Source organism: Eptatretus burgeri, chromosome 5, assembly GCF_056783735.1.
Source record: "Eptatretus burgeri isolate ZD-2024b chromosome 5, Ebu_testis_v1, whole genome shotgun sequence".
Taxonomy (NCBI): Eukaryota; Metazoa; Chordata; class Myxini; order Myxiniformes; family Myxinidae; genus Eptatretus; species Eptatretus burgeri.
Genome location: NC_140965.1, coordinates 100,876,952 through 100,896,489, shown reverse-complemented (window position 1 = coordinate 100,896,489; position 19,538 = coordinate 100,876,952). Strand labels below are relative to the sequence as shown.

Genomic DNA, 19,538 nt, shown 5'->3' with positions numbered 1-19,538 from the left:
TTCTCATCTCCATCGACTCAAATGCAAGGGAATAGCAAAACTCGTGATTTTGCTGTTTCATCTTAGACCCCTTAAAATTGGAACTGGGGTCCAAATAGAAAACGTACAAAATGGATCTGGGTGTATCAGACCAGGACACTGCCATTCATATTTTGAAAAGAATTGGCTCAGAAATGAAGGATTGGGGTGCAATTGTATTTGTTGGAAAGTAAGAAACAAGAAAAGCAACAAATCTCCCCCTCCCTGTCGAGAGTAAACAACTATATAATGACAGTTCAATTCATGCCTTTCCTCAGCTTTTCCGTCGTGTGGAATGATGCAGTGAGTCTTTGGGTGATGGATGTTTCATAAGTTTCCTTTCTGCTTCAGGTTCTTGAAGCGTTCTTTCAATTCGGTAATGACTGCTGAGGTTTTGTGGTCTGCACCGTCAAATCTTTCCTTCTCTTGAACCTGCCTTGAAGCTGAAGTGATGTTGTACTCAATTTCTCCAGCATGGAAATTCTGACATTTAGGCAAGATGGGTGTTATTGTAGTTAGCTGTGCTGGAGGTAGTGGTGGTGGAGCAGGTGGAGATATTTGAGGAGGAGGTCCAGGGAGGCCGCAGATGTTATGAATGGTATCGTGGTCAGGAAGAGGAACTCGGGAATTATTCCTGTGCGGTAGCGATGGCAGATGCTCAAACCTGTTGCAGGCTCTTCGTGTATTGAGTGGTTTACCAAGAACCCTTTGCAGGCATCGGATGTAGCGTGGTGTTCGATCCTTGGGCCTTGTGAGTATGATGAGGCGAACTGGCGCAACGCGTTTTGAGCACTTGTTCCGACAAAAGGTTAGCGAGGATATCAAAATTGCAAGGAGAATGAGGAAGACCGGAAGTGCACCCATGACGCCTAGTGTACGCATTGGGTTGTTGTGAACGTTCTTCATGAAATCTGCTTCAGACCTTTCTTGAGATGTCTGGAAAATAAGGTACCATGCACACACAGACACCAGGTATAACTTGAAGCATGATAAGCATCTACGTGTTGAGCTGTGCCTATAAATTTGGAAGTTTGCTAAAGGGATTTTATTCTCCTCCATTCAACATTGCTTCTCAATTACAGGAAGTGTAAGTCTGTTAGGGAAGATACACAATGAGTTAGGGCAAGGGGCATTGGGATATAGAAACACAATGCTGCACCCCCTTGACTACTGCAATCGGTATGTGGCACAACCCTCCTCCATTTGGTGAAGAATTTTGGAAGGGGGTGGACCCCGGCACACAGTCCTGATAATCAAACGTTGACAGCCCCCCGCATGAACACGGGAGCGCTTGATGCTGCGCCAATAAGAGACTGTAGAAATTGCTGCAATCAAGGCTACCAGACCAGCTACGATTCCCATGAAAATGGTCACCAGAGTCCAGGACTCTTGCTTGAGACTCATCACGAAGGTGTTTATGTGGGTCTTCTGAAAGACAGCACAGGAAATTTGAAGCAACATACAATCTGAAACTTGACCATCAAAACATCTGGACTTGAGACAACATTTAATGAGACATTAGTAATGATAACTGATCTATCGTGTGGCTAAGTCTCCACAAGAGCCATATAGCTTGCATAGGTTGTACTATTCTGCTGATGATCTGAATTAGCACATACCTGTGTAGACTATTTTGGTTTTCATGACTTTCCTCAAAAATGAGATTGAATCTTATTCTGGTATTGTTGTTAAACTATTTTCTCTTATGGAATCAGTTCTTGGACTTTTGAAATGCTGTCTGGGATATTAGTTTCTGTTTCACTGGGAAGGAAATTAAGTTGATTTTCACCTCCAGTGCAAAATTATGAGCTCGCTCTTCCACTTTACCCCAAACACAAATTCACTGAGCAAGCATTCCAGGATGTGGGAATCTCACCTTTTCGATGACTTTGTTGAAGGTGATCAGCATTGTGCAGGTGAAGGCTAGCAATCCACAGTCATGTGCACGTACCAGCTGTGTCCAGTTGCATCGCTGGTTGTGAACAAAGTTCTGCAAGGTCTTGGGGTTGCACACCTGAGGCTGCAGGTGCAGTTGACCCGTGAAGTTGTTTAGCTCAAACACGTTGAGAGGCTCGACCTTGACAAGTGATTGCTGTACCACATTGTTGGGCCATGACATCTCTTCATCATTTGCCTGGGTAACAGCAGTTAAAATAAAACGTCATAAATGAAAAGCACGATACAAGTGCCATTCTAGTTAATGCATTTGATCTATAATATAACAGAAGCACTCAATTTTTACAAATAAAATCATGGGCAATATGTGATTGCATTTGTAGAAAGCTGGGAACTATAGATGTACAATACTGTACTTTGTCAGATTTTCCAGATGGAATACCTCAATGTGAAATGGGACACCCTTGGTCATTACATTCCGGAGTACACGGCCTGGGAAGGTCGTTGGATGGTCTTTCATGGTGGTTGCTATGATTAGGACTTTGGCAAAGCTGAACAAGCCTCCACCGTCCATGGCCCGGATAAAGAAGTGGTATTCGGGACTGATCTCTGCATCCAACTTTGTCCACGGCTGTGTAAACAGCGTTCCTTTGCTTGGGTGTATGAGGAAGCTGTTTATGGACATCGCAATTCCAGAGAGAGAGAGAGAGAGATAGATAGACAGATAGATAGAGGTGGACACTAAACTGCATGAGATGGCGCATATAGCATTAGAGCCCAACAAAGTCACAATAGTTTAACAATGTTACATACAAGCATGATCATGGTACTGTGCTTGATTGCATTAAACTACTTTTTAAACATACTTATGGAAAGGACCTCACTCCATAGTTTTTAGCTCGCCTGTTCGAAGAACAGAGTTATAGCGATACCCCCGGCGTGAGCATCAGCATCAGCGTGAAAATGTTAAAGTTTTTGGTGCAAGTTATGTAGAAGCTTGCCATTTATTTAATATGTGTACTCGGATGCTGATATTTGGCATGGAGGTTCCTTTGGGGTACATTATTGATGTAGTGAAGTTGAAATTAAAAAATAATTTCAAATGTTTAAAATTGTTGACCTGTTTTGAACTTAACTTTTTTGTTGCACATCAACGTTAAACTTTTTGGTGCAAGTTATTTAAAAGCTTGCCTATCATATAATATGTGTACTAGGATGCTGATATTTGGCATGGAGGTTCCTTTGGGATATACTATTGGTGTGGTGAAGTTGAAATTAACAAATTATTTAAAAAAAAATTAATTTCAACTTAAGATGGTGTCAAAACCACCCAATGCTCGCCTGTTTATACTAGACGCTTGCCATTCATTTAGTATGTGTACTCGGGATGCAATGAAGTGCAAATGAAATAAATTTTGTTGGTGCACCTTTTTCAGAGACTCAATATTTGTGAAGTCAAAACACTGCATATTACTTTTTCTTTTAGATGTATTTATTTCTCATGGCAAGGAAAGTAGGTAATGTATTATTGCATAATGTTGATAAATACCATTGCACATGCACTGTTATAATTGTGATGTCATCATAATTACAAATAATAATGTATTATTGCATAATGTTTATAAATACCATTTCACATGTACTGTTATAATTGTGATGCCATAATAATTACAAGTAATAATGTATTATTGCATAATGTTGATAAATACCATTGCACATGCACAGTTATAATTGTGATGCCATCATAATTACAAATAATAATGTATCATTGCATAATGTTGATAAATACCATTGCACATGTACTGTATTATTGTGATGCCATCATAGTTAAAAAAATAAAAATGATACTGCATGGTAGTTCGACTTATTCATTAATAATGCTGCCACTGTAATATGATATGCTCTCGAGATGTCACTTTCCATTTTCAGCATTGTATTAATTATATTTTTGTATCCTTCTAGTTTCCTTTCTAATGTTTTTATCTACCACACTATTTTTTACTGATTACAATATACAAATACATATATTGCTTTAAAATTATTTGGATCAGACTTCACTGCAATGCTTTATAAAAAATATTATTAGACAAGTCTTTTAAAAACGATAAATGTATAAACAGGTGAGCATTGGGTGGCTTTGCACCGACTCTCTGGTTATGTGTTGCTTCAAGAAAATCATGGAGAAGATAAAAGGTTGTTATTTTACGGAGTTCACAAAACTGGTTGCAGTTGGGAAAGTCCATATTAAACCAAAGAGTTGGTGTCAAAGCCACCCAATGCTCGCCTGTTTATACATTTATCATTTTTAAAAGACTAGTCTAATCATTTTTTTTTTTTATAAAGCATTGCAGTGAAGTCTGATCCAAATAATTTTAAAGCAATATATGTATTTGTATATTGTAATCAGTAAAAAACATTGTGTGGTAGATAAAAACATGAGGAAGGAAATAACTTGCACCAAAAACTTTAACATTTTCACGCTCACACTGACGCTCACGCCGGGGGTGTCGCTATAGCTCTCTGTTATTTGAACAGGCGAGCTAAAAATGAAGGCACCAGCAAACAGGATAGCTTTCGAACAGTTAAGGTTCATGTCTGATGTTTTGACCACTCTTATAAGCTAAGGGTTGCATATTGTGAGCAATTTGATGTACGAGCGAAGATCCCGTCCTTACAGATTGGTTAATTCCCACACAATTACAGATGGGTCAATTCTCTGAGAATTGGTGTGTATTAATGTGGCTTGTACCTGTGAGTGGTGCTATGCCATATACATACAGGATATCTCAATAAAATGTTTTTGATCTGGACGATAAGAGAGCCATTTGTCTGTGTGTCTGCGTGTGTGTGTGACCATTTTTCTCAGAGATGCTTGAACGGATCTTCGTCAACCTTTCAGAGGTTCATCAGTGAGTTCCTGGAAGTGTTTTAGGCGGGGGGGAGTTGAAAATTTTGAAAAAAAAGTTCGATTTTTTTTTGGGGGGGGAGGGATTTTTTTTTTCATCGCTCTATAGTGCCGAAGCCTTTGTAGCTATGTGAAAGGTAATATGAAATAATCCCCACCACATTCCTTCGTGGGTGTAGGGAAGTGTTTTAAGCACCCACCAAAACATTGAAAAAACATAAAATTGATTTCTTCAAAATGCCAACAGGATGAGAACATCACCGGACAATGTCGGGTACCCGTGCTCATTCTGCATATAGTAATTATAATATATTGTCGTTCTTCACTGCCTTATGGGTAACAGCTTACTGATGATGTGCAATAATTACATCACATGCTAACACCATCTGTTACGTATTAGTAACGCTCAACATCACCCCTTTCTCTCCCTGCTATTTTCGTGGTTTTATTGACTATTAAATAGAAAACGAATATTAAAGTGAAAACACAGGCAGACAGAAAGGATGAAAATATAACCTCCGTCCACCTTTGGTGGTGGTGACGATAATTATCGTATAATTGATTGATTGTGTATGGAGTATATAATTTGCTTTTCTAATTATCCCCACGCTTCTTTAATGGCGAGGATATTGTAATCCGCTTTGTATGTTTGTCTGTCATGCTATCTGCTATATCTCATAAATGGTTGTACAGAAATTCACCAAACTTGGTCATTATGATCACCACGTGGCAATATGGTGAGAGAGCAGTGTCGTTGTTGGCCTCACTTCTTTGGCCCTGGGTGGGGTCAAAAGGTCAAATACCGACAAATGTAATTACGAGCACATTATAAATCATTTTTTGATGAAACTTTGTATATGCAATTAACATTTGGGGAATCATGTAATATGAAACAATTTTTTGGATTTGATCTCTGGTTCATGCACCAGGGGTGTGGGGAATTGAAGTCATTGGGGCCAAAACAGAAGATTTTTTTTTCCACTCAAAATTTGATATTGGGTAATTTCCGATGGAACTTTTTAGGGTTAGCATGAGGGTTTTGCAGGAAGCGTGGGGATTTGCTATTTTGCGCCATCGACTTCGCTCTAGTTTGCTTTGTTTATATACCGCCAGTACAATTTGCGTTGTGTTTGCTCTTTAAGATTTTGCAAACTTGTCTCATGTCTTTTGCCTCAATCTTAATGTTCATGAACAAAAAGTTTATATCCAAGATGCGGCAAGTCCCATTCGCCGTTCTCTGGCAACGGCCTATGAAAAGGTCTCATAAGAAAGATTTTGGTTTCCAAAGCTGAAAGCAGTTGGTCATTGTTGAAATAAATACCACCCTTGGCCGGTCCAGGATCAGATATTTACTGGAAGCAATAACTGCCAGAGCATCACCCATTGTTTAGAAATCAGAGTTGGTTTGGCTTTCTTACATTGGAGAAGCCACCAACCTTCGCTAGTAACTATTGACTCACAGCGGTAAACAGGATCTTTAGACAAGTGAGTTGGGTGCAGACTTCTGTTTCTTGCACGCCATCTGCCAGACATTTCTATGATGATAAAGAAAACGCCCAGACATGTAGGTGTGGCGAGTGGAGTAATGTTTACAACACTGATGATCAAGCAAGGGGTAGCCCTGCCTTTCTGTTCATGCGAGCATAAAGTAATGTCTTGGCGAGCAGTTGGAGATCAAAAAGAAGAAGCCAGTGATATTATAGAAGATGAGGTCATGGGGAAGAGCAGGTTGGTACACCATAAGCAGGTTGGTACGGAGCATTGGCACACGAAGACCGCAACTGAATGCTGATGAACGAGAGCATGGGTTCAACCTCTTGAAGCCCAAAGGTGACACATGCAGTAAAGGGATGCGACCCAGGTGATACTGCAATACATGACAGGCCTTTCTGCCATGTGGCAGCCCGAGGGCACAATAGGCAGTGCCACATAAAGTGGCCACGAGAAGGTGGCTCTAATTATAATTATCAGAGAAACCAAGCCATGTTGCTTCCTTCTACCCCCTTTCAATGTCAGCATAATTAACAAGCTGAAATTGACGTTTCAGACAATAGCTTGGTCCAGGACACTAAGTTCCAGGAACGTAATACCTAAAACAGTCCCGGATGAAGATCACTCAGTGGTCGAAACGCCAGAGCTGAGTCTCACTTGCTGGGAAGCTGCTCTATTGGTGTTTTCCTCATTTTTGAACGTGTTCTTAAAATAGATGCTTCACTAACTCTTCGTGTACCTTTAGTGTAGTGTACCATCGTGGTAAAAAAATTTTAGTGTACACTAAAATAGTGTACCTTTAAGATACCGTATCTTTAAAATTCGCCCTGACGTGAGATTCTAAATCTCGAAATTAAAATTTTAATATCCACTCAAATTAATTTCCAACGATCTCAAAATGCTGATTACAAACATTCAAATGTTTTTTTCTGCTTGAACTCACGATGTGCTGTCTTCACCGTAAAGTGAGTACGAAATTTTCCCGAAATCGCCGGAATCTGGATCTGTGGCCTGAAAGAAAACCTTGGTATCAGCATTAAGAACAACAAGGCATATTGTTAATTTAACACACGCACAACACTCACCCTCATTTCCTTACTTTGAAATTACATCAAGTAATGAACGAAAAATTCTAACATTTCCTGCAAACATCTAGTTTGTTGCGATATCGCCCTCTCGTGGACAGGAAAGAACCTCCTCAAAATGTTTTGGGCCATTTTGTTTCGGACAACAAGCGTGTTTTGGTTCAAAAATAATTAACACTGTTGGAGCACAAAAAATTGAGCGGGTGTTCAAATGGAGAAGTAAAGAAAGGGTTAATTTGTTATTTTTGAGCGATCGCCTTCCTGTCTGTTGGTCTTCGTGGGGTGCCACCAAAATTGATCGATCTGATGTCTGAACTCTACTCTGGTACTGAGAGTGCTGTGAAGTGTGGTGGTACCATCTCTGACTTATTTCCAGTTGTTATTGGAGTTTGTCAGGGGTGTGTACTGGCCCCCACACTTTTCAGCACTTGTATGGACTGGATTTTAGGGAGGATGTCGGAGAGATCAAGCTGCGCAGCATCGTTTGGGAATGTCAAGATCTCGGACCTTGATTTCGCAGATGATGCAGTCATCTTTGCGGAGACTTTAGACATCCTTTTGGGGGCCCTCGAGGTGCTGATTGAGGAGTCTGAGCCGCTGGGATTACGGGTTTCTTGGGTCAAAACTAAGATCCAGGTTTTCAATGACATCTTGGATGCTGCTGTCCTGTCTGTGTCTGTTTGTGGTGAGGATGTTGAGGTCGTGGAGAGATTCACTTTCCTTGGCAGTTATATTCATGTCTCTGCTGGCTGTGAGTCAGAGATCAATAGACGTCTGGGTCGTGCCTGGGGAGTCATGGATTCACCGGATCATGGGGTGTGGCGCCACTGGTACCTGTGCGGGAGGACGAAAGTCCGAGTCTTCAGGTCCTTGCTGCTTCCAGTCTTGCTCTATGGATGCGAGACTTGGACTATGACCAAGAATCTGAGACGGAGACTTAATTCCTTTGGTACCAGGTCTCTTCGGAGAATCCTTGGCTATCGCTGGTCGGATTTTGTGTCCGACCAGCGGTTGCTGAGAGAGACTCGGATGAGATTTGTTACCTGCATGGTCCGTGAGCATCAGTTGCGGCTATATGGACATGTGGCTCGTTTTCCTGACGCTGATCCTGCTCACCAGATTATTTCAGCGAGGGAGTCTCGTGAGTGGAGGAGGCCAATGGGCCGACCACATGCCCCGTGGTTGCAGCAGGTTGACCAGCATCTCAAGGAGATGGGGATGGGCCTGGCATCTGCCTGGGCGAAGGCCAGACGGAGGCCCCTGGAGTACCGGCGGAAAGTGGACGCAGCAACGCGCTGTTCTGGCACATGCTCCCATACCTGATCTGACCTTCCTGTAGCTGTTGTCCTCTTCATTTCATCCTTTAAATCGCACTGCCTATCACCTCCTCACACACCCACCTGTTTATATCCATGATCTCTTCTATACTCTGTTCCTCTTCAGGACATTGTTACTTGTTTTTTAATTTTCCAGGACAACCCCTCCACCTTTGTAGTTTGTGAACTTGCTGTCCTTTTGTCATTAAGTTACTCCATGAGCCTCGACATTTGTATAAGAAGTGGTGGAGAGATTCAGTTGGAATTGGAAACATTTGGAATTAAAATCAGAACTACATTTAAATCCCGTGGTGACGCACGAAGAGGACATGAGACAGGGTCGATCAGGCGTAACTACAGACTGGGTCGTACAAGACGTATAACTGCTTTATAACTGGATTATTCTATTCGTTAATTTTCTTGCAACTTCATGAGAATTCTAAAGGTTATCAGAGAAAATGTACAAAGATACTTAGACACAGGAGGAAGTCAATGGTTCACCATGTCTCTGACTTATCCATAGGGCTGGAAGGATAGTCTGGAGGTACACAAGGTCCCCTCTGAAATGTCTCGTCTGGGTTCGATTCTTAGCTGATCTATAAACTGTCACTCTAGTGTTTTGTAGGCAGTGCGATTCATCAATGTGTGTACCGTCCCTCAGATAGATGTTAAACTGGCGTCCTGTCTGCTGGCATTACTTGGTGGACATGAAAGATCCCATGATGACTTTTGCGATGAATAGGTGAATTATCGCAGGTACGCTGAACAAATTCCAATTCCTGCCTTGATGACCAGTAGAATGTGGTTTGGTTTTGTTGAAGGTTCCTTTACATCAGATGACACTATTTGCTATCTTTGAGTGTGGCTGTTGCCTGGGCAGAAGCTTCCATCCTATAAAGAAAATTGACCAGGTGGTTCACATGTTTCATGTGAACGGCCTTCTTCAGATATGAAGGGCAACCAACACACACAAATCCATTCTCCATTACCTTGATTTATCAACTGACCTGTCTCTGACTTGAGGAATTACCTCAATTCTCAACCAAATGGTGACAGGTCATGCTAACCACCATGAGAAAACGGGATATTTAACATCCATGATCTAAATGTTGTTTCTTAGGCAGCCTCTGGCTGCTGGTGGCATCATTTCTGGAAGTGCAGCTATGCCGCTGATGCAGTGCCCCTGTTACCGGGAAGCTGGTACTCATTTTGATGACCTCCGAAGGATGACAGGCTGAGTCAACCAACCTGGTGTTATTTCAACGGAACAAACAGGAGCTTGAATGGAAGACCCTGGGATCTTAAGTCAGCCACCGTAACGATAAAGCCAACACCACGCTTACGGTCTAAATGAAGATGTATCAACTAGATTTGTGCACCTGTCCAAATGCCGGTGTGTTCTGAAGTGCAGCGCTACCATCTGGCATTGCATCACGACTGACGTTTTCTTCTTTTTGGAGGTTTTAGTCTCCTTATGAGTTCCAATCCAAGAGCAAATAGGTCAGAGGTGAGCACGCTGCGAACCATCACTGAGCCAAACTCCACCAGGTGCTTCATGAAGTCTCCCATCGAACTATTAAACAGCCTGACTCTGCTGTGCCTCTGAAATCCGAAGGGGTTACATTCGGTTAAGCAATTGGTCATCAACCTTTTGTAGTTTTTAAACCAAATGTGAGTTCTCAGACAAAACTTTTTTAACCTGAGAGTGCAGGAAATACCATAGGGATGGATAAAAACATGATTCCGAGGAATTGAACTCACAAGGATGCTGATTATTGAAGAGCTTCCGGGTGAGTTCTCTCGCACACGGGCCACGTAGTGATCACGACTGAAGACCGGAACATTGTCATTGATATCGATGATGTTCACGACAATATCTGCTACAGAGGTGCGTAGTTCCACCGTTTCCATTTGTTCAGCAAGTATCTACAAGCAAGCCAAGTAATCACAGCATAAAGTTCTTATTTTTGGACCACTGAAGTCTTGAAGTATTCTTCACCCCAAATATTTATCCATAAGAGGATGTACAGTTCAATAATCACTATAATATGCACTTATCACATATAACACAGTTTTCTTGGAGGTGTATAGGCTTGGTTAAATCGCAAAACTTTGGTTGTTCAACACATTGTGTTCAATAATACTGTCCCACCAGGTTTCAAACAATGTCACTCACCTGAAACTTGATAACACGCCAACGTTCATGATCGATGAAGCTGCCATTCCTAACGACGATGGAGATCGGGGTCTGGTTAAGAATGACTGTCGGAACGACTTGAAACGTGCCCTCTGATCCCAATATCCGAAGATGGAACTTTGCCTCGCTTGCCTAAGGACACCGGGGTAAACGTACGTTCTTAGAAAGGGGCCATCTATTTATTACGGAGGCAGATGTAGCAAAGGTTTTTAGCCTCTTCCCTGCCCTCATTCTCCTACTACCCACAATAACGTATATGGGCCAACATCCTTCTTGCCCCCCACCCCATACCCCCAAATAATTGGAGAAACACCAACAGCAGGGCTGAGGGTCAAAAAAAAAATATTTTCACGAAAAAAAATAAGTGACCACTATATTCGTTTTTGTTGTGTGTTGGGTAGTCGATCTCGACGAAAAAAAATTTTTTTTCAAAAAAAAAAATTTTTGAAATTTGTTCTACCCTTATTATTATCAGTATTTCCGTCGATATGTTTGTCTGTGTCTGTCTGTCCCTCTGTTCGGTCCAGTGCTCAGTTAATACAATGGCGATTTCGATGAAACTTGGTTGGTAGGTTCATACCATGACCTAGTTGTGGGCAAATGAGAACCGTTGCTATGGACACCACCGTTGCCTAGCAACGGGACTTTGAAATTTTTGAAAAATCATAAAAAAATTTATTTTTTCGAAAATCAAAAATCAGGCCACGAGCGACTGTGGGCAGTACATTCAGCCATATTGTCAAAAATTTCCAGCCGGATCCTATGAAAACTGTCGGAGAAGATAGACTTTGAATGAACTCTGGTCGAAAACAATAAAAAAACGAAGTCTGTAATATCTCAGAGATTATGAGTCAGATATACATGAAACTGGTATGGTAGGTTCATGGTATGTCCTAGTTATGTGTGAGAAAGAACCGTTGCTATGGACCCCTCTGTTGCCTAGCAACGGCCGAAAAACCTCTAAATGTGGAGGCATTTTAACGAAAAAACAATCTGCAGCATTAACCTTTGAAGCTGGAATCATGAATTTTCTTGTGCTTAATCCTCAGGTCATTCCCCATCGAACGGGCCCATCACGTCAGGTTCTATTGGGCAGGCGACTACCCATGTCCGCCTCCGGGCTTGTCTATCTGTCTGTCTTTCTGTATGTCTGTTGGGTAGTCGATCCAGTCAAAAAAATTTTTTTTTTAATTTTGAAATTTGTTCTTCCCTTATTATCAGTTTTTCCATCTATGTTTGGTTGTCTGTCTGTCCCTCTGTTCGGTCCAGTGCTCCATTAATACAATGGCGATTTGGATGAAACTTGGTTGGTAGGTTCATATCATGACCAAGTTGTGTGCAAATGAGAACCGTTGCTATGGACACCACCGTTGCCTAGCAATGGGACTTTGAAGTTTTTGAAAAATCATAAAAAATTTATTTTTTCGAAAATCAAAAATCGGGCCACGAGCGACTGTGGGCAGTACATTCAGCCATGTTGTCAAAAATTTCCAGCCGGATCTTATGAAAACTGTCGGAGAAGATAGACTTTGAATGAACTCTGGTTGAAAACAATAAAAAAACGAAGTCCGTTATATCTCAGAGATTATGAGTCAGATATACATGAAACTGGTATGGTAGGTTCATGGTATGTCCTAGTTATGTGTGAGAAAGAGCCGTTGCTATGGACCCCTCTGTTGCCTAGCAACGGCCGAAAAACCTCTAAATGTGGGGGTATTTTAACGAAAAAACAATCTGCAGCATTAACCCTTGAAGCTAGAATCACGAATTTTCTTGTGCTTAATCCTCAGGTCATTCCCCCATTGAACGGGCCCATTGCATCAGGTTCTATTGGGTAGGCGACTTCCCATGTCCGCCTACCGGCTTGTCTGTATGTCTGTCTGTCTGTCTGTCCCGAGCATAGCTCCATGGGTTTTGATCCGATACTGATAAAAATTTTGGTGGGAGGTTTATATCATGATCTAGTTGTGGTTTCCTGAGAATGGGCGTGCTGCACCCATTATAGGCGGAGCCACGCCCAAAAAACGTGTTTTTAGGGGGTAGCCGATTTCAATTTGCATCTTCTCCTTGGGCGTTTGTCGAATCTGACAGGAGTTTTGGTATTTGCTTAGCCCAATGGCACCTGCATAGCCCCACAGAGCTCGATTTTTCATTTTCATCCCAAGGTCAAGGTCACAAGGTTACGAACTTAGAAAATTGTGAATTGTGTTTTTAGGGGGTAGCCAATTTAAAGTTGCATCTTCTCCTAGGGGGTTTGTCAAATCTGGCAGGGGTTTCAGTATTTGGTTAGCCCAATGGAACCTGCATCGCCCCAGAGAGCTCGATTTTTCATTTTTGTCCCAAGGTCAAGGTCACAAGGTCACCAACTTAGAAAATTGCGAATTTTCACATAAAAATCCATCTTCTCCGAGGGGTTTGTCGAATCTTGCAGTGGTTTCGGTATTTGGTTAGCCCAATGGCACCTGCATAGCCCGGCGGAGCTCGATTTTTCATTTTTGTCCCAAGGTCAAGGTCACAAGGTCACGAACTTAGAAAATTTCGAATTTTGACATAAAAATCATATGACCGCCCAAACTTTGAGAGCGAGGATGACAATATTTTTATGCATAATCTTGAGGTCATTCCCCACCTAAAGTTTGAAACCATTTTGCTCTATCTCTAACACCTTGCCTGTGGCGCCCCCTTCAAGTTTGTTTTTACGCTGATTTCATCAAAGTATGGATAATCCGAGGAGTGCGAAATGCCATATAGCCTATATGACGTTATCTTGTTCCTGGAACGTTCCAGAGGAGGTTTTTCACTAAAGGTCATAATCCTTGACCTTTGACCTTTAAAGTTCAGGAAGGTCAAATTTTCAAAGTTGTGGGAATCGAACCAGGTTTTCGACCTTCTTCGACGAACTAACTCCAATAAGCTATAGCACGTATGCTGTTTCCTTATTTTAATGTCCACAACATTGTTTTGTGACCTTTAAAGGTTATGCAAAGGTCAAATTTTTAAAGTTGTTGAACGAAACTGGGTTTTCGACATTTTGCAGCTAATAACCTGTCACTCGTACCACATCATGTTGATCATTTTTATAACTTGGTCAAACATTATCACATTGTCTCATCCTTGACTTCTGAAACAATCTACATTGTCAAATACTGCTCGTGAACCATCGTTGTCTTCAGACTTGTCCTAAGTAGTGTTGGCATTTTTGTCCACAATGCTTCCAGGCATCTGTTTATATAACCAGAAATGATTTGTATAATAAAAATAATTAGAGGGCCAGACTCTCTACAGAGCTCCAGAGCATATCACGACTAGTCGAGAAACATTTCAAGGTGAGGACCAATCCCAGAATGTTGCCACGATGATGCAGCATACGTGAATGAAGGTTTGAACAGGAATTTGTTATTTGTTGAGGGCGCCGGTGTTAATTTGCTTACTCTTCGTAAAAGACACCGTCTTTTATCTTAAAGGACATCTTTAACATCCACTAACGCTTCCATCCCTTCCCCCTGTGCTGACAGATGGGTCCTCCGGCTTAACGTCTATCCAATGGGTGGTGCACTCCCTGCATGTGAACTCCCGGAATGACAGTTTAAAAGTGAGCTTCGATTCAAACCCAAGCGAAACAGCTTAAAAGGTCAGTGCCCATACTCTCAGCCAATGGTTTCTGTAGCTTGTTATGGTTCAGACCCCCTTTTGATATTAAAATCCAGGTTCGTGGAAGATTGCTGGGTGATTGAGGGTAGCTTTAGTATAGTAGATAAGTTGACAAACAATCGAAACAAATAATCTTTGTGGATGAACAGATGGGAAATGAGAAGAGGAGAGAAAAAATATGATAGTAACCTACAGAGGGACAGCACATGGCTCGAGGGAGGGTTAATTAGGGAAGGAAAGATCACAGGTAAGAATGGAAGATGACGTGCATAATGCCATATTGAAGTCCTGGAGGGATGAGTGGGGTTTACGAAATGGGAGATCGGTGTAAGACCGGTGTCAAAGAGCAGAGGTCATACCTTATCATGGTCACATACAGTGAGGTTGAGAGGCTGGAGGACTTCTCCTTCTGGTGGGTGCTCCTGAATGTTCACATGAAACACTTGCTGTGGACCTTGAACACCACAGAACGTTGGCAAGTGGTCATTCACATCCAGTACTGAAACGATCACAACAGCCCGTGATGCGTTCGGTCCTGTTGCGTGCGGTCCTACTTCCATCGCCTAAAACAATACAACAGGTTCTGCTGCCACACAATGCAACCTTGAGAATATTTATTTTTCCTAAGTTTGACAAACTAATGCAATTTGAGAAACCAAAACGGTTTCATGTTCATGTTAAAAAGCCTCAACTTGAGGATGCCAATCTGCCATGGGACTACTTCTCAATGTGACTCTCAGCACAAATTCTCAGTGAAGAGACATCTGGTTTGTGTCTTTCCTTGTCACATCATTAAGTTTAGGCCTCTGGTGTTTATCGCATTGTTTATTGGAAGAAACTCTTTCAAAATGAGCCTTACAACCACAGAGGTTACCTCGATAGTAAGATTGTATGTTGACTTGTGGAGTTTGTTGACATCTTCAATTCTGATGACACCATCGGTCTCGTTTATTACAAACGACCCTTCACTTCCTGGAAACAATATACGTATTGCAGCTTCAAGGTGTGCGATACGGACAACTGAGATTGCCCACGGGCCACGTATCCAAATGAACCGACTAACTGTGGCTTATCATAACAATATTAAGGACACATATATAATTCATTACCTTGAACTATGGCGTACATGATGGGATTTAGGTTTTCTTGGTCACCATCGAAGGCCACCACAGTGAAAATTTCAACTCCCTGCAGAGGAAAAGCAAAGTAGAGTTTTTTTTTAATCACTCCCATTTGTGACATTCCGTGGAAACCTGTACGCTTTTGGTGCACCTGTCTTCCAAATCCCAGAATTTTTTGTTTTTATTTTGGTTGATACTCATGGAAGCAAACTGATCTCCTCACTTTATAAGATTGACAAATCTATTACCATAAAGTTGAGATGTCATGGTTGCCCCCCTATGTAGCCAGAAACAGTCGTTCACAGAAGACATGCAAACAACTTGGGAATTTATTTATAGTGTAGGAGTTGCCTCCGAGACAACAACCACACTCTGAAATAGCAAGTAGGGTAAACTGATATCAAGGATTATCCAAGAAAACCAAACCACGTCCGAGCTGCAGTTCAGGTAGGAATTTGTAATTTGCTCAGGGTGCTGGTGATACCTCCCATACTCTTTATGGAAGACAGTGTGGGATCTTATAGGTCTACCAACAACCAATGTTGGTAAACGGGTTCACCTGCAAAACGTCCATCCGATGGATGGCTCACAGCGATGCATAGCCCTGTATGTGAAACATTAAGGGGACAGTTTATAGCTCAGTTTAGATTTGAACCCAGGGAAGACATCTCAGAGGTGATTGCACTATCCTGCTGTCCTCTAACCTATCCTGCTATCCTCTAACCTATCCTGCTATCCTCTAACCTATCCTGTTACTCTCGAAGTCTAAGCTATCTTGCTGTCCTCTAACCCATCCTGCTGTCCTCAAAGTCTAAGCTATCCTGCTGTCCTCTAACCTATCCTGCTGTCCTCTAACCTATCCTGCTACCCTCGAAGTCAAAGCGATCCTGCCATCCTCTAACCTATCCTGCTACTCTCAAAGTCTAAGCTATCCTGCCATCCTCTAACCTATCCTGCTGTCCGCTAAGCTATCCTGCTACCCTCGAAGTCGAAGCTATCCTGCTGTACTCTAATTCTAAGCTATCCTGCTATCCTGCTTTCCTGCTGTCCTCTAAGCTATATTGCTATCCTCTAACCTATCCAGCTGTCTTTCCTCGAAGCTATCCTGCTGTTCTCTCAGCTATCTTGACACACACACACACACACACACACACACACACACACACACACACACACACACACACACACACACACACACACACACACACACACACACACACACACACACACACACACACATCTCGGCCTGAACATAAATTAAGAGGAAATTCACTTAAATTCCATTTTGTACTTCATGGTGCAATTTTGTTCTGCAAATATGTTAAATTAAATCTATAATGAACAAATATATAATGCTGTCACAAAGGGTTAAATTGTGTTAAGTTAAATCAAATGTATAATGTTGCATCACAAAGGGTTAAATTGTGTAAAGTTAAATCAAATATATAATGTTGCATCACAAAGGGTTAAATTGTGTAAAGTTAAATCAAATATATAATGTTGCATCACAAAGGGTTAAATTGTGTAAAGTTAAATCAAATATATAATGTTGCATCACAAAGGGTTAAATTGTGTAAAGTTAAATCAAATATATAATGTTGCATCACAAAGGGTTAAATTGTGTAAAGTTAAATCAAATATATAATGTTGCATCACAAAGGGTTAAATTGTGTAAAGTTAAATCAAATATATAATGTTGCATCACAAAGGGTTAAATTGTGTTTCGTTAAATCAAATATATAATGTTGCATCACAAAGGGTTAAATTGTGTTTCGTTAAATCAAATATATAATGTTGCATCACAAAGGGTTAAATTGTGTTAAGTTAAATCAAATATATAATGTTGCATCACAAAGGGTTAAATTGTGTTTCGTTAAATCAAATGTATAATGTTGCATCACAAAGGGTTAAATTGTGTTTCGTTAAATCAAATATATAATGTTGCATCACAAAGGGTTAAATTGTGTTTCGTTAAATCAAATATATAATGTTGCATCACAAAGGGTTAAATTGTGTAAAGTTAAATCAAATGTATAACGTTGCATCACAAAGGGTTAAATTCTGTAAAGTTAAATCAAATATATAATGTTGCATCACAAAGGGTTAAATTGTGTTTCATTAAATCAAATATATAATGTTGCATCACAAAGGGTTAAATTGTGTTAAGTTAAATCAAATATATAATGTTGCATCACAAAGGGTTAAATTGTGTAAAGTTAAATCAAATATATAATGTTGCATCACAAAGGGTTAAATTGTGTAAAGTTAAATCAAATATATAATGTTGCATCACAAAGGGTTAAATTGTGTAAAGTTAAATCAAATATATAATGTTGCATCACAAAGGGTTAAATTGTGTAAAGTTAAATCAAATGTATAATGTTGCATCACAAAGGGTTAAATTGTGTAAAGTTAAATCAAATGTATAATGTTGCATCACAAAGGGTTAAATTGTGTAAAGTTAAATCAAATATATAATGTTGCATCACAAAGGGTTAAATTGTGTTTCGTTAAATCAAATATATAATGTTGCATCACAAAGGGTTAAATTGTGTTTCGTTAAATCAAATATATAATGTTGCATCACAAAGGGTTAAATTGTGTAAAGTTAAATCAAATATATAATGTTGCATCACAAAGGGTTAAATTGTGTAAAGTTAAATCAAATATATAATGTTGCATCACAAAGGGTTAAATTGTGTTAAGTTAAATCAAATATATAATGTTGCATCACAAAGGGTTAAATTGTGTAAAGTTAAATCAATATATATATATATATATATATATATAATGTTGCATCACAAAGGGTTAAATTGTGTAAAGTTAAATCAAATATATAATGTTGCATCACAAAGGGTTAAATTGTGTAAAGTTAAATCAAATATATAATGTTGCATCACAAAGGGTTAAATTGTGTTAAGTTAAATCAAATATATAATGTTGCATCACAAAGGGTTAAATTGTGTAAAGTTAAATCAATATATATATATATATATATAATGTTGCATCACAAAGGGTTAAATTGTGTAAAGTTAAATCAATATATATATATATATATATAATGTTGCATCACAAAGGGTTAAAATGTGTTAAGTTAAATCAAATATATTGTTACAGATCTGGAAACCATATGCATTCAAACATGCAGATGTCCCAAAAGTCAGTTATTCCATTAAGTACATGTGAAGACAGGTCCCTTCCTTTTGTGTAGTGGGATAATCAAAGGTGTGCGTTGCGATGTTTTTTTTAGTTCGGTTAAATAAATTTTTACCATCCAACAACCAACCACGGTACCTTCAGCGCTTGCAACCCTCGCCTCGCTGGCCACAGCATACGGGGCAAAAACGTCCAGTCCGCCATTCCTTTGCGCTTCTACAAACGTTTCTTTTCAACATTGGATCTTCCCCTTGAGTCCATACACGTGGAGGGGGGTGGGGGTGGGGGTGGGCCCCCCCGGTAGCCGAGACCACGTGGTTACTTTGGTAAATTGGTTCCAGACAAAAAGACCCTACGTCACGCGGTCGAGATATTGGCATTTCCACGGTCGGTCCAACGACTCGCCGGCTCACGGAATTAACCAGAGCGACGGCCTACAATTCCGGGGAGTCTGGTGGGAGACGACGTAACCTCCCCCACCTTGTGGTCATTCTCGCCACCGACCCCCGGCCCGCAACAATATAATATTGCATCACAAAGGGTTAAATTGTGTTAAGTTAAATCAAATATATAATGTTGCATATTCTCACTTTTTGAAATCACATTTTTGTTTCTGTTTAAATGCGATTGAATCCAGACGAAGCCTCATGTCAAGCATGTTATAAACTGAGCTATCGTGCTACCCTCTCGCAACGTGTAGTT

General features: G+C 40.5%; 1 protein-coding gene across 1 annotated transcript in view; it reads right to left on the bottom strand.

Annotated features, from left to right (window-relative positions):
• Positions 1-176: 176 nt before the first annotated feature.
• Positions 177-19,538, bottom strand: part of LOC147027061 (cadherin-related family member 1-like) — a 34,396-nt gene continuing 15,034 nt past the window's right edge. Inside the window, exons 8-16 of the mRNA XM_085883599.1 lie at positions 15,669-15,747; positions 15,434-15,531; positions 14,919-15,122; positions 10,888-11,040; positions 10,473-10,637; positions 7,254-7,321; positions 2,357-2,585; positions 1,895-2,152; positions 177-954 (exon numbers count right to left, since the gene is read on the bottom strand). Coding sequence (XP_085739725.1) covers positions 346-954; positions 1,895-2,152; positions 2,357-2,585; positions 7,254-7,321; positions 10,473-10,637; positions 10,888-11,040; positions 14,919-15,122; positions 15,434-15,531; positions 15,669-15,747 — 1,863 coding nt within the window. The 3' untranslated portion in view covers positions 177-345. The remainder of the gene's footprint in view (positions 955-1,894; positions 2,153-2,356; positions 2,586-7,253; positions 7,322-10,472; positions 10,638-10,887; positions 11,041-14,918; positions 15,123-15,433; positions 15,532-15,668; positions 15,748-19,538) is intronic.